Here is a 13209-nt window from a genome sequence, read left to right as displayed (position 1 = left end):
CCTGAAAATCTGGCTTACGCAAGAGAAAAAGAGGCCAAAGAGAACAAAGACTAAACCAGGGGAGATGGCAGGTAGTGATGTCTGGATTCTCTGAATGGGACTTCTCCACTTACTACCTTCTCACTTCCTTCTATGGTCTGGACCTTTAATCACCACAGCAGTCAGCCTTGTAGGGTCAGCTAATCTCTGTTGACATCATCATACCACTTCCCTTTTCAAATTCCAGTGAAGCTATGTGTTTCCTGTCCTATTTGACACCCTAGAGAAAAAAATACTGGCCCATTAGTATCCAAATTTAGACTGGCAGCAATGTGTCAAGTTTTCAGGGAAGAGATAAACAAAAACAGGTGACATTTCCAAGCCTCTCAAGAAAAGGGGAAAAAACCCCCAACCCTTCTGGGGTAAGTAAGCAGGGAGAGCTTCAATACCCACTGTAGGGAGAGGTCTGCTGACAGCCTCCGAGAATGGGCCGACGGAAGCCTTTTCCTTTTCATTAAAGCCAGGAGGATGGTTTTGGGGGCCTCCCTAAACACATTCTTGATTCTGCTAGGAAAGCCCAAGCAGCTCTGACACCCCCTTGCTCAGGGGTAGCTGTGAAGGTAGCTGCACCTCCTCTGTGGGGAGCCGTTGGTTTCAATCACAGACACTAGGACACCCTTGTGGGGGGAGAAGGGAGAAGCCATACGTCCCTCGCCCCGCCTCTCACCTCCCCCCCCGTGACCCCAGCGAGCCCAGCCTCGGGCGACCTGTTAGCAGGGAGCGTCACGTGACGCGGCGGGCCGCGCACTGCCCCCGCGGGGGAGCCTCCTGTTGCGCCCGCCGGGCGGGTTCCATCACGTAACGCGCGGGCGCCGCCCCGCTCTTCCCTCGCCGAGCGAGGGAGGGCCTGCGTCGAAGAGGAAAGAGAAGGGAAAAGGGGCGGGAGACGGAGAAGGAGGGGCGGTGCCCGAGTCACGTGACCCGGGGCAGCCCGGAAAGCTCCGAGGAGGAGCCTGGCGCCGCCATTTTCCTGCAGCTGCCTGTCCCTTTTGCCCTGCCCGGCTTCAGCTGACCAGGGAGGGGGTGGGCTGAGCTGAGGCGGGGGCAGGGGAGTGCCCGATATCGTGCCTGACCCCGCGGGTGACAAGAGCCGGTTCTTTCCGGGCTGGGTGGCAGCGCGCGGCCCTGAGCCCCGCCCCAGGCCGGCAGGCGGAGAAGGAGCCGGTGGGGGTAGGGGGGGTGGGGGTCCTCCGGCGCTTGGGGGTCCCAGTCCCCGCCGGCTGCCGAGCGGGAGGGGTGGCGGAGGAGCCGCAGAGATGTCCGGCCAGAGCTTGACGGACCGAATCACCGCCGCCCAACACAGTGTCACCGGCTCCGCCGTGTCCAAGACAGTATGCAAGGCCACGACCCACGAGATCATGGGGCCCAAGAAAAAGCACCTGGACTGTGAGTGAAGCCGACCGCTGCCCCCGCGACCCGCGTCCTTCTCCCTATCTCTCTTCATCCCCGCTTCAGCTGCCTCTTCCCTCCCTGCGTCTTCTCTGGCGCGGCGGGTCCTGTGCTCATCCGAGCTGTGTTCTTTCTGCTTCCATCACACCTGCCTTCACGGCTTCCGTTCCCTGTCTAAAAATCCCTGACAAGCCACTCCCCTCCAGGTTCCTAGGGGACCCTGGCTTCTCTGCCCGGTGCTCCGCGATACACATTACAGCCGGCCAACTTGCCTCTCCACCTAGCCCCTCACCTCCCGGCCTCCTCTGTCTGCTGCAGCCTTCTACTCTTTCTTCCCATCTGTCCCGGTGCTGCCTAGCCGCCCTCTCCTGAGCGTCTCCCCGCTTGCTCCCGGCCTCACCGCCCTATTGTTTCCCCACTAGCCTTCTTCGGGTTTCCGTAAACGCCTGGTTCCGTGGGCCCGGATCCCTGTTTCTCCGCAACCCTGAGGGCCGCCTCCCTTGAAGTGATTCTCACTTCCTTTGCTCCACTGGCCTCTTCTGTCCCTTCCTTTCCCGGTTTTCTCGTCCACCTTCCCCCCCTCACCCCGCCCTTTGGGTTACCTTTCTTTGCCTCTGTATCTTCACTTAAGTTCCTTCGTCTCATTGTAAATATCATACTCAATATCCGACTTTTTTCCCCTGACTACTTTCTTCGTGGGCGTGAAAGTAAAGGGATTCTGTTGGTGTGGGGAAAGCTTTGTGGAACGCCGGGATTTTTAATCACCTCTGGTGGGGTTTAATCATTGTATTTTCATGCTTTTGACTGGGATAATTTGTGAATGTCAGTCACCCCCCCCCCTTTTCTTTTTTCTAATGGGGATATGGAAAAGGGTTTGCTGATTTTGGTATCAGTTCCTAGAGCTGTTAAGCCTGGCGGTTTGAATTCTGAAGCTTGAGTGAAGCGTAGACTATTGGAATTCAAAATAGATTAATAATCAAATCTACAAATAACATACATCCTTTAAAAAACTGGTAAAAAGATATTTGGTGATGCTTGAGTTTGGACTCCGTTTTAATTTATGCTGGTTATCTTTTGAGGAACTAGTTTTTCTTACACGCATGATATTACACCATTCACTAACTTAGCTACAATTACTAGAGCTAACTCCTCCCAACTTTTTCCAAACCTGGAAGCCACCTGTAATATCCTCCTTTTTTATTCCACTCCTTTACCTCAAGGTACAAAGATCAGTGGATTACTCAAGCTTTGACTCAACGGAGCTTTGACCTGAAACTTTTCAGGGAAACATAGTGAAAAAGGCATTGTAATAGATAAGTTCCTTTTTTAAATGGCTACTGGACACATAAGCCTGACTGACTTCATCCTACGTGAAAGTTACTTTGCTTTACTGTTTGAAGCAAGAGTGAGCATGTCCTGAAAGGGAATTCACTGACGGGAGTCCTGTTTTGAGTTCTCGTTTGGACTTTGGCCGTAAGGTTTGCGCTTTTTAAAAAAATGTACAAAATGTGAATTCTTCCAAGATACTTTGCTCATGAAGTACTGTTAGAACAAGTTACTGCTACAGACAAACCCATTATTCACTGTGACTTATTCCTTCCTTGTGGAAAAGTTTAAAAAGGCATCATTATTGCTTGGTTCTTCTTTTGACTTGCGGTTCATGGAGGCTGCTTGTTAACTATCAATCCTTGACTGTTTTAAAGAATTCAGAATATATTTAAATGGTGACATATTTATAAATGGAAAATTCTTTTAAATACATTATGAAGCTGTTAAGTACCTCTTTTGATTGTCTGATATTTGGAGTAGACATTTCTACTGTTTACTTCTCTTCAAATGACTACTTGGCTTGCTCTACCCAATCTATGGTTTGCCCTAACACTGTTAATTCTTTTGTTAGGTTGGTTTTGTTGTTTGTTTGTTTTTGGCGTTGAAGAAACTACTTGTGACTTTGTGAACTGTTATCCTCATCTCTCCCTTCAAAATGATAAATTATAACACGAATAGATACCACTTTTAAAAGTCTTTTTAAAGGTTCTTGTCTTATTTCAAATGTTGCAGTTCTAACACATTGTGGAAAAGGTCAGAAAATAGGCTAGGTAAATTTAGGAAAGTGAGACTTGCTTGTGGTTTTATGAATGTTAGCCTTTTCTCTTGTAATGGAAGCTGCTGCAGATAAGAACTGGGATTAAGTTTGGTATATGGATAATCTCACATTTGTAGTCTTTTTCTCTACCACTGCTGTGTTTATAAATTCCCACTTTAGAACCTGAATATTCCTGGTAATGTTTGATTTTTTAAAAAAATCTGTATGAATAAGGAGCCACTTACTCTATGAGGTTTTTAAAATACTATTTTTAAAATACAATTTTTTAAAAATACTATTTTCTTTATATTGTTGTTTAAAACACCCTTATAACCAGTTCCACTAATGGAATAAATTTAAGTCTGACCAATGAGTGGTTTTTGTAAACACCTTCTTCCCCCACACACTTTAACATACTTTGAGGAAATTGAAAAGGCTTTCACAAACAGTTCTGGGTTTTGACATCATGGACTTTTAAGTCTTTAATGTAGATACAATTTTTCCTCTTTTAGGAATTTTTCTTTCTAGTGAAGGCTTAGTTCTCTTGTGCCTTTTAATATACTGAGAAACTGTTGCCTAATTAGTTGACCCTAATGAAAATGATTTTATTTTTTAAATATTAGTATTTAACAAAAATATGCTTAAGACTGCTTTTTCCTATAAGCCTTTAGAGTGTGGAGGTGGTTTCTGTGTACTTCGCCAAAATCTGTCTATATTAGGAAATGATGATTGTAATCCATGAATTATGGCTTAATTCATACTACATTGTATACTTGTTTAAGAAAGAGCTTTTGCTTTGCTTATAGGGGTCAGTAGATAATAATGTTAAGTAGTGTCCCTAATATGAAAAGAGTTGTCAAACCTGAAGCATATTTTTAAAACTAAACATGGTTTGCATTTAATTTCAGGCCTCTAATGGCCATAATCAAGATAGAAGAATAGCAGCCTTGTATTTGAAGGACTTCAGTTTGCCAGGCACTTATTAACCATTATCTAATTTAATCCTTTCTCATAGCTATGGGAGAGGCAAGTCATATGCATAGAAGATCATCTGTAACTAAATTTAAAGAGGTATAGAATACTTAAAACATTATTGGTTGAAGTACAGACAGAACAGAGGTTTTGTTTGTTTGTTTTTTGTTTTTTTGTGGTTTTTTTTGCGGTACGCAGGCCTCTCACTGTTGCGGCCTCTCGCATTGCAGAGCACAGGCTCCGGACGCACAGGCTCAGCGGCCATGGCTCACGGGCCCAGCCGCTCCGCGGCATGTGGGATCCTCCCAGACCGGAGCTCGAACCTGCGTGGGCAGGCGGACTCTGAACCACTGTGCCACCAGGGAAGCCCAGAAAAGAGTTTTAAAATTTATAAATTCTTGAAGTAAAAACATTCTTACCTGATTTCACAACCTTTACTCTTGTTTTTTTGACAAGAACACTTTTTTCTATACTTGTTTACTTTCCTTGGACATTTATGTTGGGGCATGTTTCACTGAGATAAAATATTATGTGAATGGCTCTAATGTTTTCACTTTTATATCCATATTTTTTACAGTTAATTTCAAGGGACACTTCATTCCAGCCACCATCTGCCTTACATTCTGTATAACAAAATCAAGATCATGTTCTTATTAAGTATCCGTTATAAGCATACCTCTAAAGTAGATACAGTGTGGGTATTTGTGTGTTGTGTAATGGCTCTAGACTCTGCCTAATTTTAATTGTGGAAACATATATTTTTTTTTAAGTAAGAATTTGTGAATGTTTTGAATATGTAGAGGGTGGAATTTGTATTTGGGTAAGTGGTTTGTATAACCATTGAAAATACATATAAAATATTGACAGGCACCCAAAATAATTATCTTTCTAAGCAAATTATTGATTTTTAATGTCTTAGTTAATGATATCCAATGGGTCCTTAGTTTGCGTATTGTCAAGAATATATCTGGTAACTGGGATCTGATTTGAAAGAAGGTACCTGTGAGGAAGATAGTAAGTAGAAGATCTGCCCCTAGATGGCGCTTGTTTAGAAATAAGGTAACTGGGGCTTTCCAAATGGACAATTATTTCATAGTTATGTTTGGGCTTACTGTTCTTTCCCATAAGAATTAATCGTATGATTTATATTTTCATTTTCATTATTTGACCTGTTCTGTCCCTTACTACTTTAATAGTTCTGAAATACAAAAAAAATGGTAATTGAGTCATCAAAGTGGTAATAGCAAGATTTGACTACTTATGTCAATTGTAGGAGATGTATAGTAGAACTCCACAAATATAAGTTTTTCCTCCTTGACATATTTAGTTATGTTTCTGAATAGTATGTATTTTAAAAGAGCAACCTGAAGAGAATTTTACCTGTAGCCATTTCGGTAGCTGCCTTATTTGTAACTAGCAAATTAATTCTAAAATTTCTTTGTAAAGTAATTAGGCTTCACTGGTGGACTTGTTACTTTAAGAAATACTGTTTAGACTTTATTCATCTATTTTTTATCCTTGTAGCAGTGCTTTTTTTGTTTACATATTTTATATATCTGAATAATTTTTAAAGATGTCTTAGAATTTAATTTCAGTGGAAAAGAAGTGAAGCATCATTATGAAGTGACATGCTTTTTTCCCTCTCATTTGAGTTGTAAAGCACTTGTATGATATTTAATTAGATGTTTTATTTTTTTAACTTTTTTAAGCTCTTCCACTTTACTTTTTAAATTTAAAAAATATTTATTTATTATTTATTTTTGTCTGTGTTGGGTCTTCATTGCTGTGTGCGGGCTTTTCTCTAGTTGCAGTGAGTGGGGGCTGCTCTTCGTTGCGGTGTGTGGGCTTCTCGTTGTGCTGGCTTGTCTTGTTGAGGAGCATGGGCTCTAGGCATGCGGGATTCAGTAGTTGCAGCACCTGGGCTCAGTAGTTGTGGCTTGCGGGCTCTAGAGCACAGGCTCAGTAGTTGTGGCACATGGGCCCAGCTGCTCTGCGGCATGTGGGATCTTCCCGGACCAGGGCTCGAACCCGTGTTCCCTGCATTGGCAGGTGGATTCTTAACCACTGCACCACCAGGGAAGTCCCTATTTTTTTTTTTTTGGCCGTGCCGCACAGCTTGAGGGATCTTAGTTTCCTGATCAGGGATTGAACCCGTGCCTCCTTTAGTGGAAGCGTGGAGTCCTAACCATTGGACCGCCAGGGAATTACCTAGATTTTTTTTTTTAATTTATTTATTTTTATTTTTGGCTGTGTTGGGTCTTCATTTCTGTGCAAGGGCTTTCTCTAGTTGTGGCAAGCGGGGGCTACTCTTCATTGCGGTGCGCGGGCCTCTCACTGTTGTGGCCTCTCTTGTTGCAGAGCACAGGCTCCAGACGCGCAGGCTCAGTACTTGTGGCTCACGGTCCCAGTTGCTCCGCGGCATGTGGGATCCTCCCAGACCAGGGCTCGAACCCGTGTCCCCTGTTAGCAGGCAGACTTTCAACCACTGCGCCACCAGGGAAGCCCCCCCCAGATGTTTTAAAAATACATTGTTTAATTTATTTTAACTAATCAGAATTGGTTTAATTTAAATAATGTGAAAGTTCACCAATTTGTTTAAAATAATTGATTTTAATTAGTCATCAGAATTGCTTTAATTTGAATAAAATACTTTATTTTGACTCTGATTATCATTTAGAATATTTAATGTGAAAGTTCACCCTAATACATAGAAAGTCTTTTCTGTTTTCTTCCGTTTCAAAGTGCTTAGTTCCGTGATTTTGCCCTTAAAGTCAAAGAAGCAAGTAAAATAAACTTAAAGACTTCTTGGCAAGAGGTTAGCGCCCTACCAAGAAGAAGTAGGGTTAGATTTTCAAAGTAAAGGCTTAATATTTGCTTTTCCTGTTCTTTTGGTGGCTGAAGTGGCATTTCCGTTACTTTGTGTTCTGTCTCAGTGTGTTCCCAGTTAAATGGCTTTATATATTTCTCTAGAGAATTGAAATTTTTGGATTTGATCTTTCAGAATTTTGTGTATTCACTGTGTATATGGTTCTTTTCATGGAGAATTGTTTGTAGGCAGTTACAATTTACTAATGATATTCCTTTAAAAGGGAATTTTAATGAACTTAAACCTTTGTATTAAAAATTATGTTCAGAATTGTAATTTGCCGGGTTATCAGAATATTAAGGATTTCTCAAGTTACATTAGAATATAGTGGCAATACTCACAGCTAGACATGTTTTTTGTGTTTATGCCTAGGTTGTGTTTACATTTATTTAACAAATGTTTATGCTTACTTTGTGCTGGGCACTCACATTACTGAACACTTTGCATTTATAAACTTGTTTATTCCTTTCAACAACTTTGTGAGAGATTTTATTATTATTATTTTTAAAGTTATTTATTTATTTTTGGCTGCGTTGGATCTTCGTTGCTGCGCGCAGACTTTCTCTAGTTGCAGCGAGTGGGGGCTACTCTCTGTTGCAGTACGTGGGCTTCTCATTGCAGTGGCTTCTCTTGTTGCAGAGCATGGGCTCTAGGTGTGCGGGCTGCGGCTCACGAGCTCTAGAGCACAGGCTCGGTGGTAGTTGCTCCGCAGCATGTGGAATCTTCCTGGACCAGGACTCGAACCTGTGTCCCCTACATTGGCAGGCGGATTCTTAACCACTGTGCCACCAGCGAAGTCCAAGAGATTTTATTATTATCACCATTTTACTGAAGAGGAAACTAAGGCACTGAGTTTAGTAATTTGCCCAAGGTCACATTGCCAGGAAGAAGAGAACTGGGATTTGAACCCAGGTGGTCTAGCATCAGGTCTGGCTTTCACTTTAGTGTAACTTTTTATGTAATGATTTTCTATTCTAGAGAATGAATAGACCATGTTTATCTATTCATGGCTGTTTCTTAAAGTGTGGTCCAGGGATTCCTGGGAGTCCCCAAGACCCCTTCAGCGTATTTGTGAAATCGAAATTATATTCATATGCTGAGACATTATTTTCCTTTTCCATTTTCATTCTTCCACTATTGTACAGTGGAGTTTTCCAGAGGCTATGTGGTACTGCAACAAATTGAATGTAGTAGCAGATATGAAAATCTAACTGTTTTCTATTAAGCCAGATAGTAAAGAGTTTTGGAAAAAAATGTGAAACAATGCCACTGTTCTAAATTTTGGTTTTGGAAAATACAGTTATTTTTTATGAATAATGCTAACATATGATGAATTTTATTAAAATGAATTAATATTTAAAAATTTCTCAGTTTTAATTTCTAACACAGTAAATACCAATAGAGAAAAACCACATAAGCAAAAGCTCTTTGGGGTCTTCAATTTTTAAGATTGTAAAGGTTCTGAGACTAAAAAATGCAACTCTAAGGAATGGTGTTTAGAAGAGGGGAGAAAAGAATACTTAGAGAGAAACTAGATGTAAGTGGTCCTTTAAATTCTCAGAGTAATTTTGATTTGATTTGATGGGTAACAGTGGTCCAATCATTGTAGGACTGAGCAAGAGATGTGACGTGATCTTTTGATTATGTCATGCGGTTGAGTAGATTGGAAAGAATGTGCTGTGTGACTTGGAAAGGAGACTTCTGGGGGGCAAAAAGAGTCTCTAACAGTAATAATGTAAGTTTTCCTAAAAGGCCTTGATAGAGTCCATCATTAATTGAGACTCTTTTTTTTTTTTTTTTTTTTTGCAGTACGCGGGCCTCTCACCACGTGTCCTCTCCCGTTGCGGAGCACAGGCTCCGGACACACAGGCTCAGTGGCCATGGCTCACGGGCCCGGCCGCTCCGTGGCACGTGGGATCTTCCCGGACCGGGGCATGAAATTGAGACTCTTGATCTATTTTTCCTCACTTGTTTTGTTTTAAATATATCTAAGCTATTTCTTTTCAGTCAAGCAGGTTAGGTACCAGTTGAACCAAAATAAATTCTTGACCCTCAAACTATTAGCCAGCCTTTGCAAATCCCATTCCTTGGACACAAAATATCTTCACCTCTCTGTCAGTACAGATGCATCCTTCCTTTTAAACCTTCTTTAAACTAACTTGCTTTTGTTAACATTCACCTTTAAAGTAACCACTTTCCTAAAGACGTTACTGAATAACTCCCCCTGGTTCTGTCAGTCCAACATTATTATCACCATTTAAAGTTTACATATATATATATATTTTTTTATTAAACTGTACTCAGTATTATGCTTTTATGTATATATTGGGTTCATGTGTGTTTTCTCTGTGAATAGGAACTGTTCTTTTTTGTACTGTTCTATGTCTCTTCTCAAAGTAACTAATCAGTGGCCCTTTGGGTGCCCAGTAAGTACTGAATGATTACACATAATCTCCCGTCACAGCTCAGGCTATTCCATGAACAATGTATGGTGGACACACCGTAGAGATCTATTGCAGTAGATATTTTAATAATGTTTTTGTGGGCATTATCTTAGTTGCAGTGAATGGTAATCACCTGATTACAAAATTATATATGAAGTCATTCAGTAGCATTGATAAAAAAGATTATAACAAATTGCTATGGCACCTATGAGGCATTGAGGTTTAGTTTTGTTTAGGTATTATGTGGTTTTTCCAAAGTATTGTTATAGCAAAGAAAAAAAGTTTCTTGGTTACAGCTACTCAGTTTGAAAACTATATTCAAATGCATGGTTTTTGAGGATATGGTCTTAAAAGTAGAAATTAATTTTAAGAATTAAACAGGGTACCAGAATTAGATTTGAAATGTTTATCAGAGCTGCTTCCTTGTACAGCTCTAGGAGGTGCTGATCACATTATAATCTATGTGCAGGGTGCCTCCAGTATATAACTGTGTGGCAGCCTCACTTTAGGATAAAGTACACTTAATAGATAATGTCAAAATGCAAAAGAAAAGAAATGACTTTTAGAATTAAGCCTTGTGAGGTATGAAGCAAAGGTTGGAGTAGTAGTAGTGATGGCCTAAAGTACACGTAGTAGGTAACGTCAAGATGCAAAAGAAAACAAATGACCGTTTTAGAACGAAGCCTTGTAGGGTAAGCAAAGGTTGGAGTGCTAAGTAGTGATGGCCATGATAGTAAGACCACTAAATCCAGATCATCAGTTCATTCCAGGGGCTGGTAGGAGTTGCTGCAAGTCTTCTCTGAATGCTTGGAATTCCAGCAGTGATTTCTGAAACGGTGCTGGTATTTATAGTCATAAACTTAGTACTTGAAAGCTTGCTAGGGGCCCTGATTTTACTCAAGGGACATTTCTTTCAAGTAGTGGTTGAGGAAGCTAGATATGCTTTGCAAACTTCTTCCCTCACTAAAGATTGCAGGTATACTTTACAAGTGACTTCATAGGGTATACTCAGTTGCTGTATTTTAATGTACATGTTTCTGCTGATTATAGATCTCCTCATGTGATTTATAAGCTCTGAGAACAAGGGTCATGGTGTGTGTGTGTGTATGTATGTTAAAATTTTTATGTGCTGGTAATAGAGTTAGTTATCCTGTGGAAGCTTGAGAAATACAAATGTAACATTTTAAATACATCTAATATGCAAAAATCTTATCGTAATTCAAGTATATACCAAAAAGTAAATAGGGTGGTATTCACACCAGAGAGGATTTGCAGACCTTTTTGGTGTATTAGAAACAGTTGTTTGCAGAAATTTATTATCATGCATGGTATTGACTGATTTGAGATATTGTCATTTAATCCAAAGCTAATGTGAAAAGGGGGATTGTGAGGCAAAGTGATTTTTTTAATGCAATTTTTAAATTGAGATGTAGTTCACATAACAAAATATATTCACAGTGTTGTGTGCAACCATCTCCAGTATCTAATAACAGAACGTTTCCCCCCACCCCCAAAAGAAACCACCTATCTGTTAGCAATCACTCCCCCCATCTCTCCACCCTCATTCCCTGGCAACCAGTAATCTACTTTCTGTCTATGGATTTTCCTATTCTGGACATTTCATATGAGTAGAATCATACAAGACATGGCCTTTCATGTCTGGCTTCTTTCACTTAGCATAATGTTTTCAAGGTTTATTTATGTTGTAGCATGTAACAACACTTCATTCTTTTTATAACCTAATAATATTCCCTTGTATGGATATACCACATTTTGCTCATTCATCCATTGATGGACACTTGGGTTGTTTATCCCTTTAAATCCAGGAAGAATAGTATTGCTATGAACATCTGTATAGAAGTGTTTGTGTTAACATGTGTTTTCAGTTCTCTTGGGTATGTACAAAGGAGAAGAATTTCTGGGTCATATGGTGGTTATATGTTAACTTTTTGAGGAATTACTAGACTGTTTTCCACAGCAGCTGCACCATTTTACATTCCCAACAACAATGTATAAAGGTTTCAGTTTCTCCGTATTTTTGCTAACACTTGTTATTTTCAGGGTATTTAAAAATTTTTTTTCATCGTAGTCATCCTAGTTAAATATATATATATAGTATATATCATGATTTTGGTTTGCATTTCCCTAATGACTAATGATGTTAAACATCTTGTTAATGATGTTGAGCTTATTGACCCTTTGTATATCTTTGAAAAAATGTCTATTCAGACCCTTTGCCCATTTTAAATTTGGTTCTTTATTATTTGGAATGCTAGAAGAGTTCTTTACATATTCTGGATACTAGATCCTTATATGACTTGAAAATATTTTTCCCATCCTGTGTCTTGTCTTTCCACTTTTTTGATAGTGTTCCCCCTGCCCTTTTAAAAAGCAAAGTATAGTTGATTTACAATATTATATTAGTTCCACGTATACAACATAGTGATTCATAATTTTTTAAATAAATGATAGTGTCCTTTGATGCACAAAAGTTTTTAATTTTGAAGTTCAGTTTGTCTATATTTTCTTTGAATATTTGTGCTTTTGGTATAATATCTTAAGAAACCATTGGCTAATCCAAGGTTACGCAGATTTACACCTTACCTACTCCTAAGAGTTTTAGCTCTTTTAGGTTTGATCAGCTTTGAGTTAATTTTTATATATGGTGTGTGGACACAAGATGACGTTAAGGAAAATGAAGGATATTTGAGTTTTTCCCCTTCTTTTGAGGTTTACATGGGGTACAACTCTGCTACCTCTGTGTAATGTGGAAATAGAGATTAGTGAGGGAGAAAAAATTTTCCTTGATGGCATTCTCCAGTACTGGTAATAGTTCATTGACTATGGAAAATTCAAGTCAAACATTTTTCAACTGAATGGACTAATTAATCTAATCCAACAACCTTTTTTTTTTTTTTTTAGGTTCTTGGGATAGTTTAAATGTGTGAAGAGATAATACATAGTTGCATGAGTGTCCATAAGCAGTAATTTTTGTCTATACAGAATGGTGTGTATGTTTCCATAGTATCTTGTACTTCTCCATAATGACTTGTACTACTTCTTTTTTTTATTGGAGTAAAATTGCTTTACAATGTTGTATTAGTTTTTGCTGTACAATGAAGTGAATCAGCTATATGTATACCTATATCCCCCCTCTTGGACCTCCCTCCCACCCCACCATCCCACCCATCTAGGTCGTTAACAGAGCATGGAGCTGAGCTCGCTGTGCTCTACAGCAGGTTCCCACTAGCTATCTATTTTACACTTGGTAATGTATTTATGTCAAACCTAATCTCCCAATTCATCCCACCCTCCACTTCCCACCCTGTGTCCACATGTCTGTTCTCTATGTCTGCATCTCTATTCCTGCCCTACAAATAGGTTCATCTGTACCATTTTTCTAGATTCCACAT

At 40.0% G+C, this 13209-nt stretch overlaps 1 protein-coding gene across 12 annotated transcripts in view; it reads left to right on the top strand.

The window, feature by feature from the left end:
* The first annotated feature begins 949 nt into the window (after positions 1 to 949).
* The window catches only part of PICALM (phosphatidylinositol binding clathrin assembly protein), a 107255-nt gene continuing 94995 nt past the window's right edge, over positions 950 to 13209 (top strand). For 3 of the 12 annotated variants that reach the window (XM_067750616.1, XM_067750617.1, XM_067750615.1), the window contains exon 1: positions 950 to 1425. In XM_067750616.1, coding sequence (XP_067606717.1) covers positions 1296 to 1425 — 130 coding nt within the window. In that variant the 5' untranslated portion in view covers positions 950 to 1295. The remainder of the gene's footprint in view (positions 1426 to 13209) is intronic. The other 9 variants (XM_067750622.1, XM_067750620.1, XM_067750621.1 and 6 more) reach the window with 5 other exon arrangements.

The sequence above is a fragment of the Pseudorca crassidens genome, chromosome 9, assembly GCF_039906515.1.
Source record: "Pseudorca crassidens isolate mPseCra1 chromosome 9, mPseCra1.hap1, whole genome shotgun sequence".
NCBI lineage: Eukaryota > Metazoa > Chordata > Mammalia > Artiodactyla > Delphinidae > Pseudorca > Pseudorca crassidens.
Note: the sequence above shows the minus strand (reverse complement) of the source record. Positions and strands in the feature narration are given on the sequence as shown.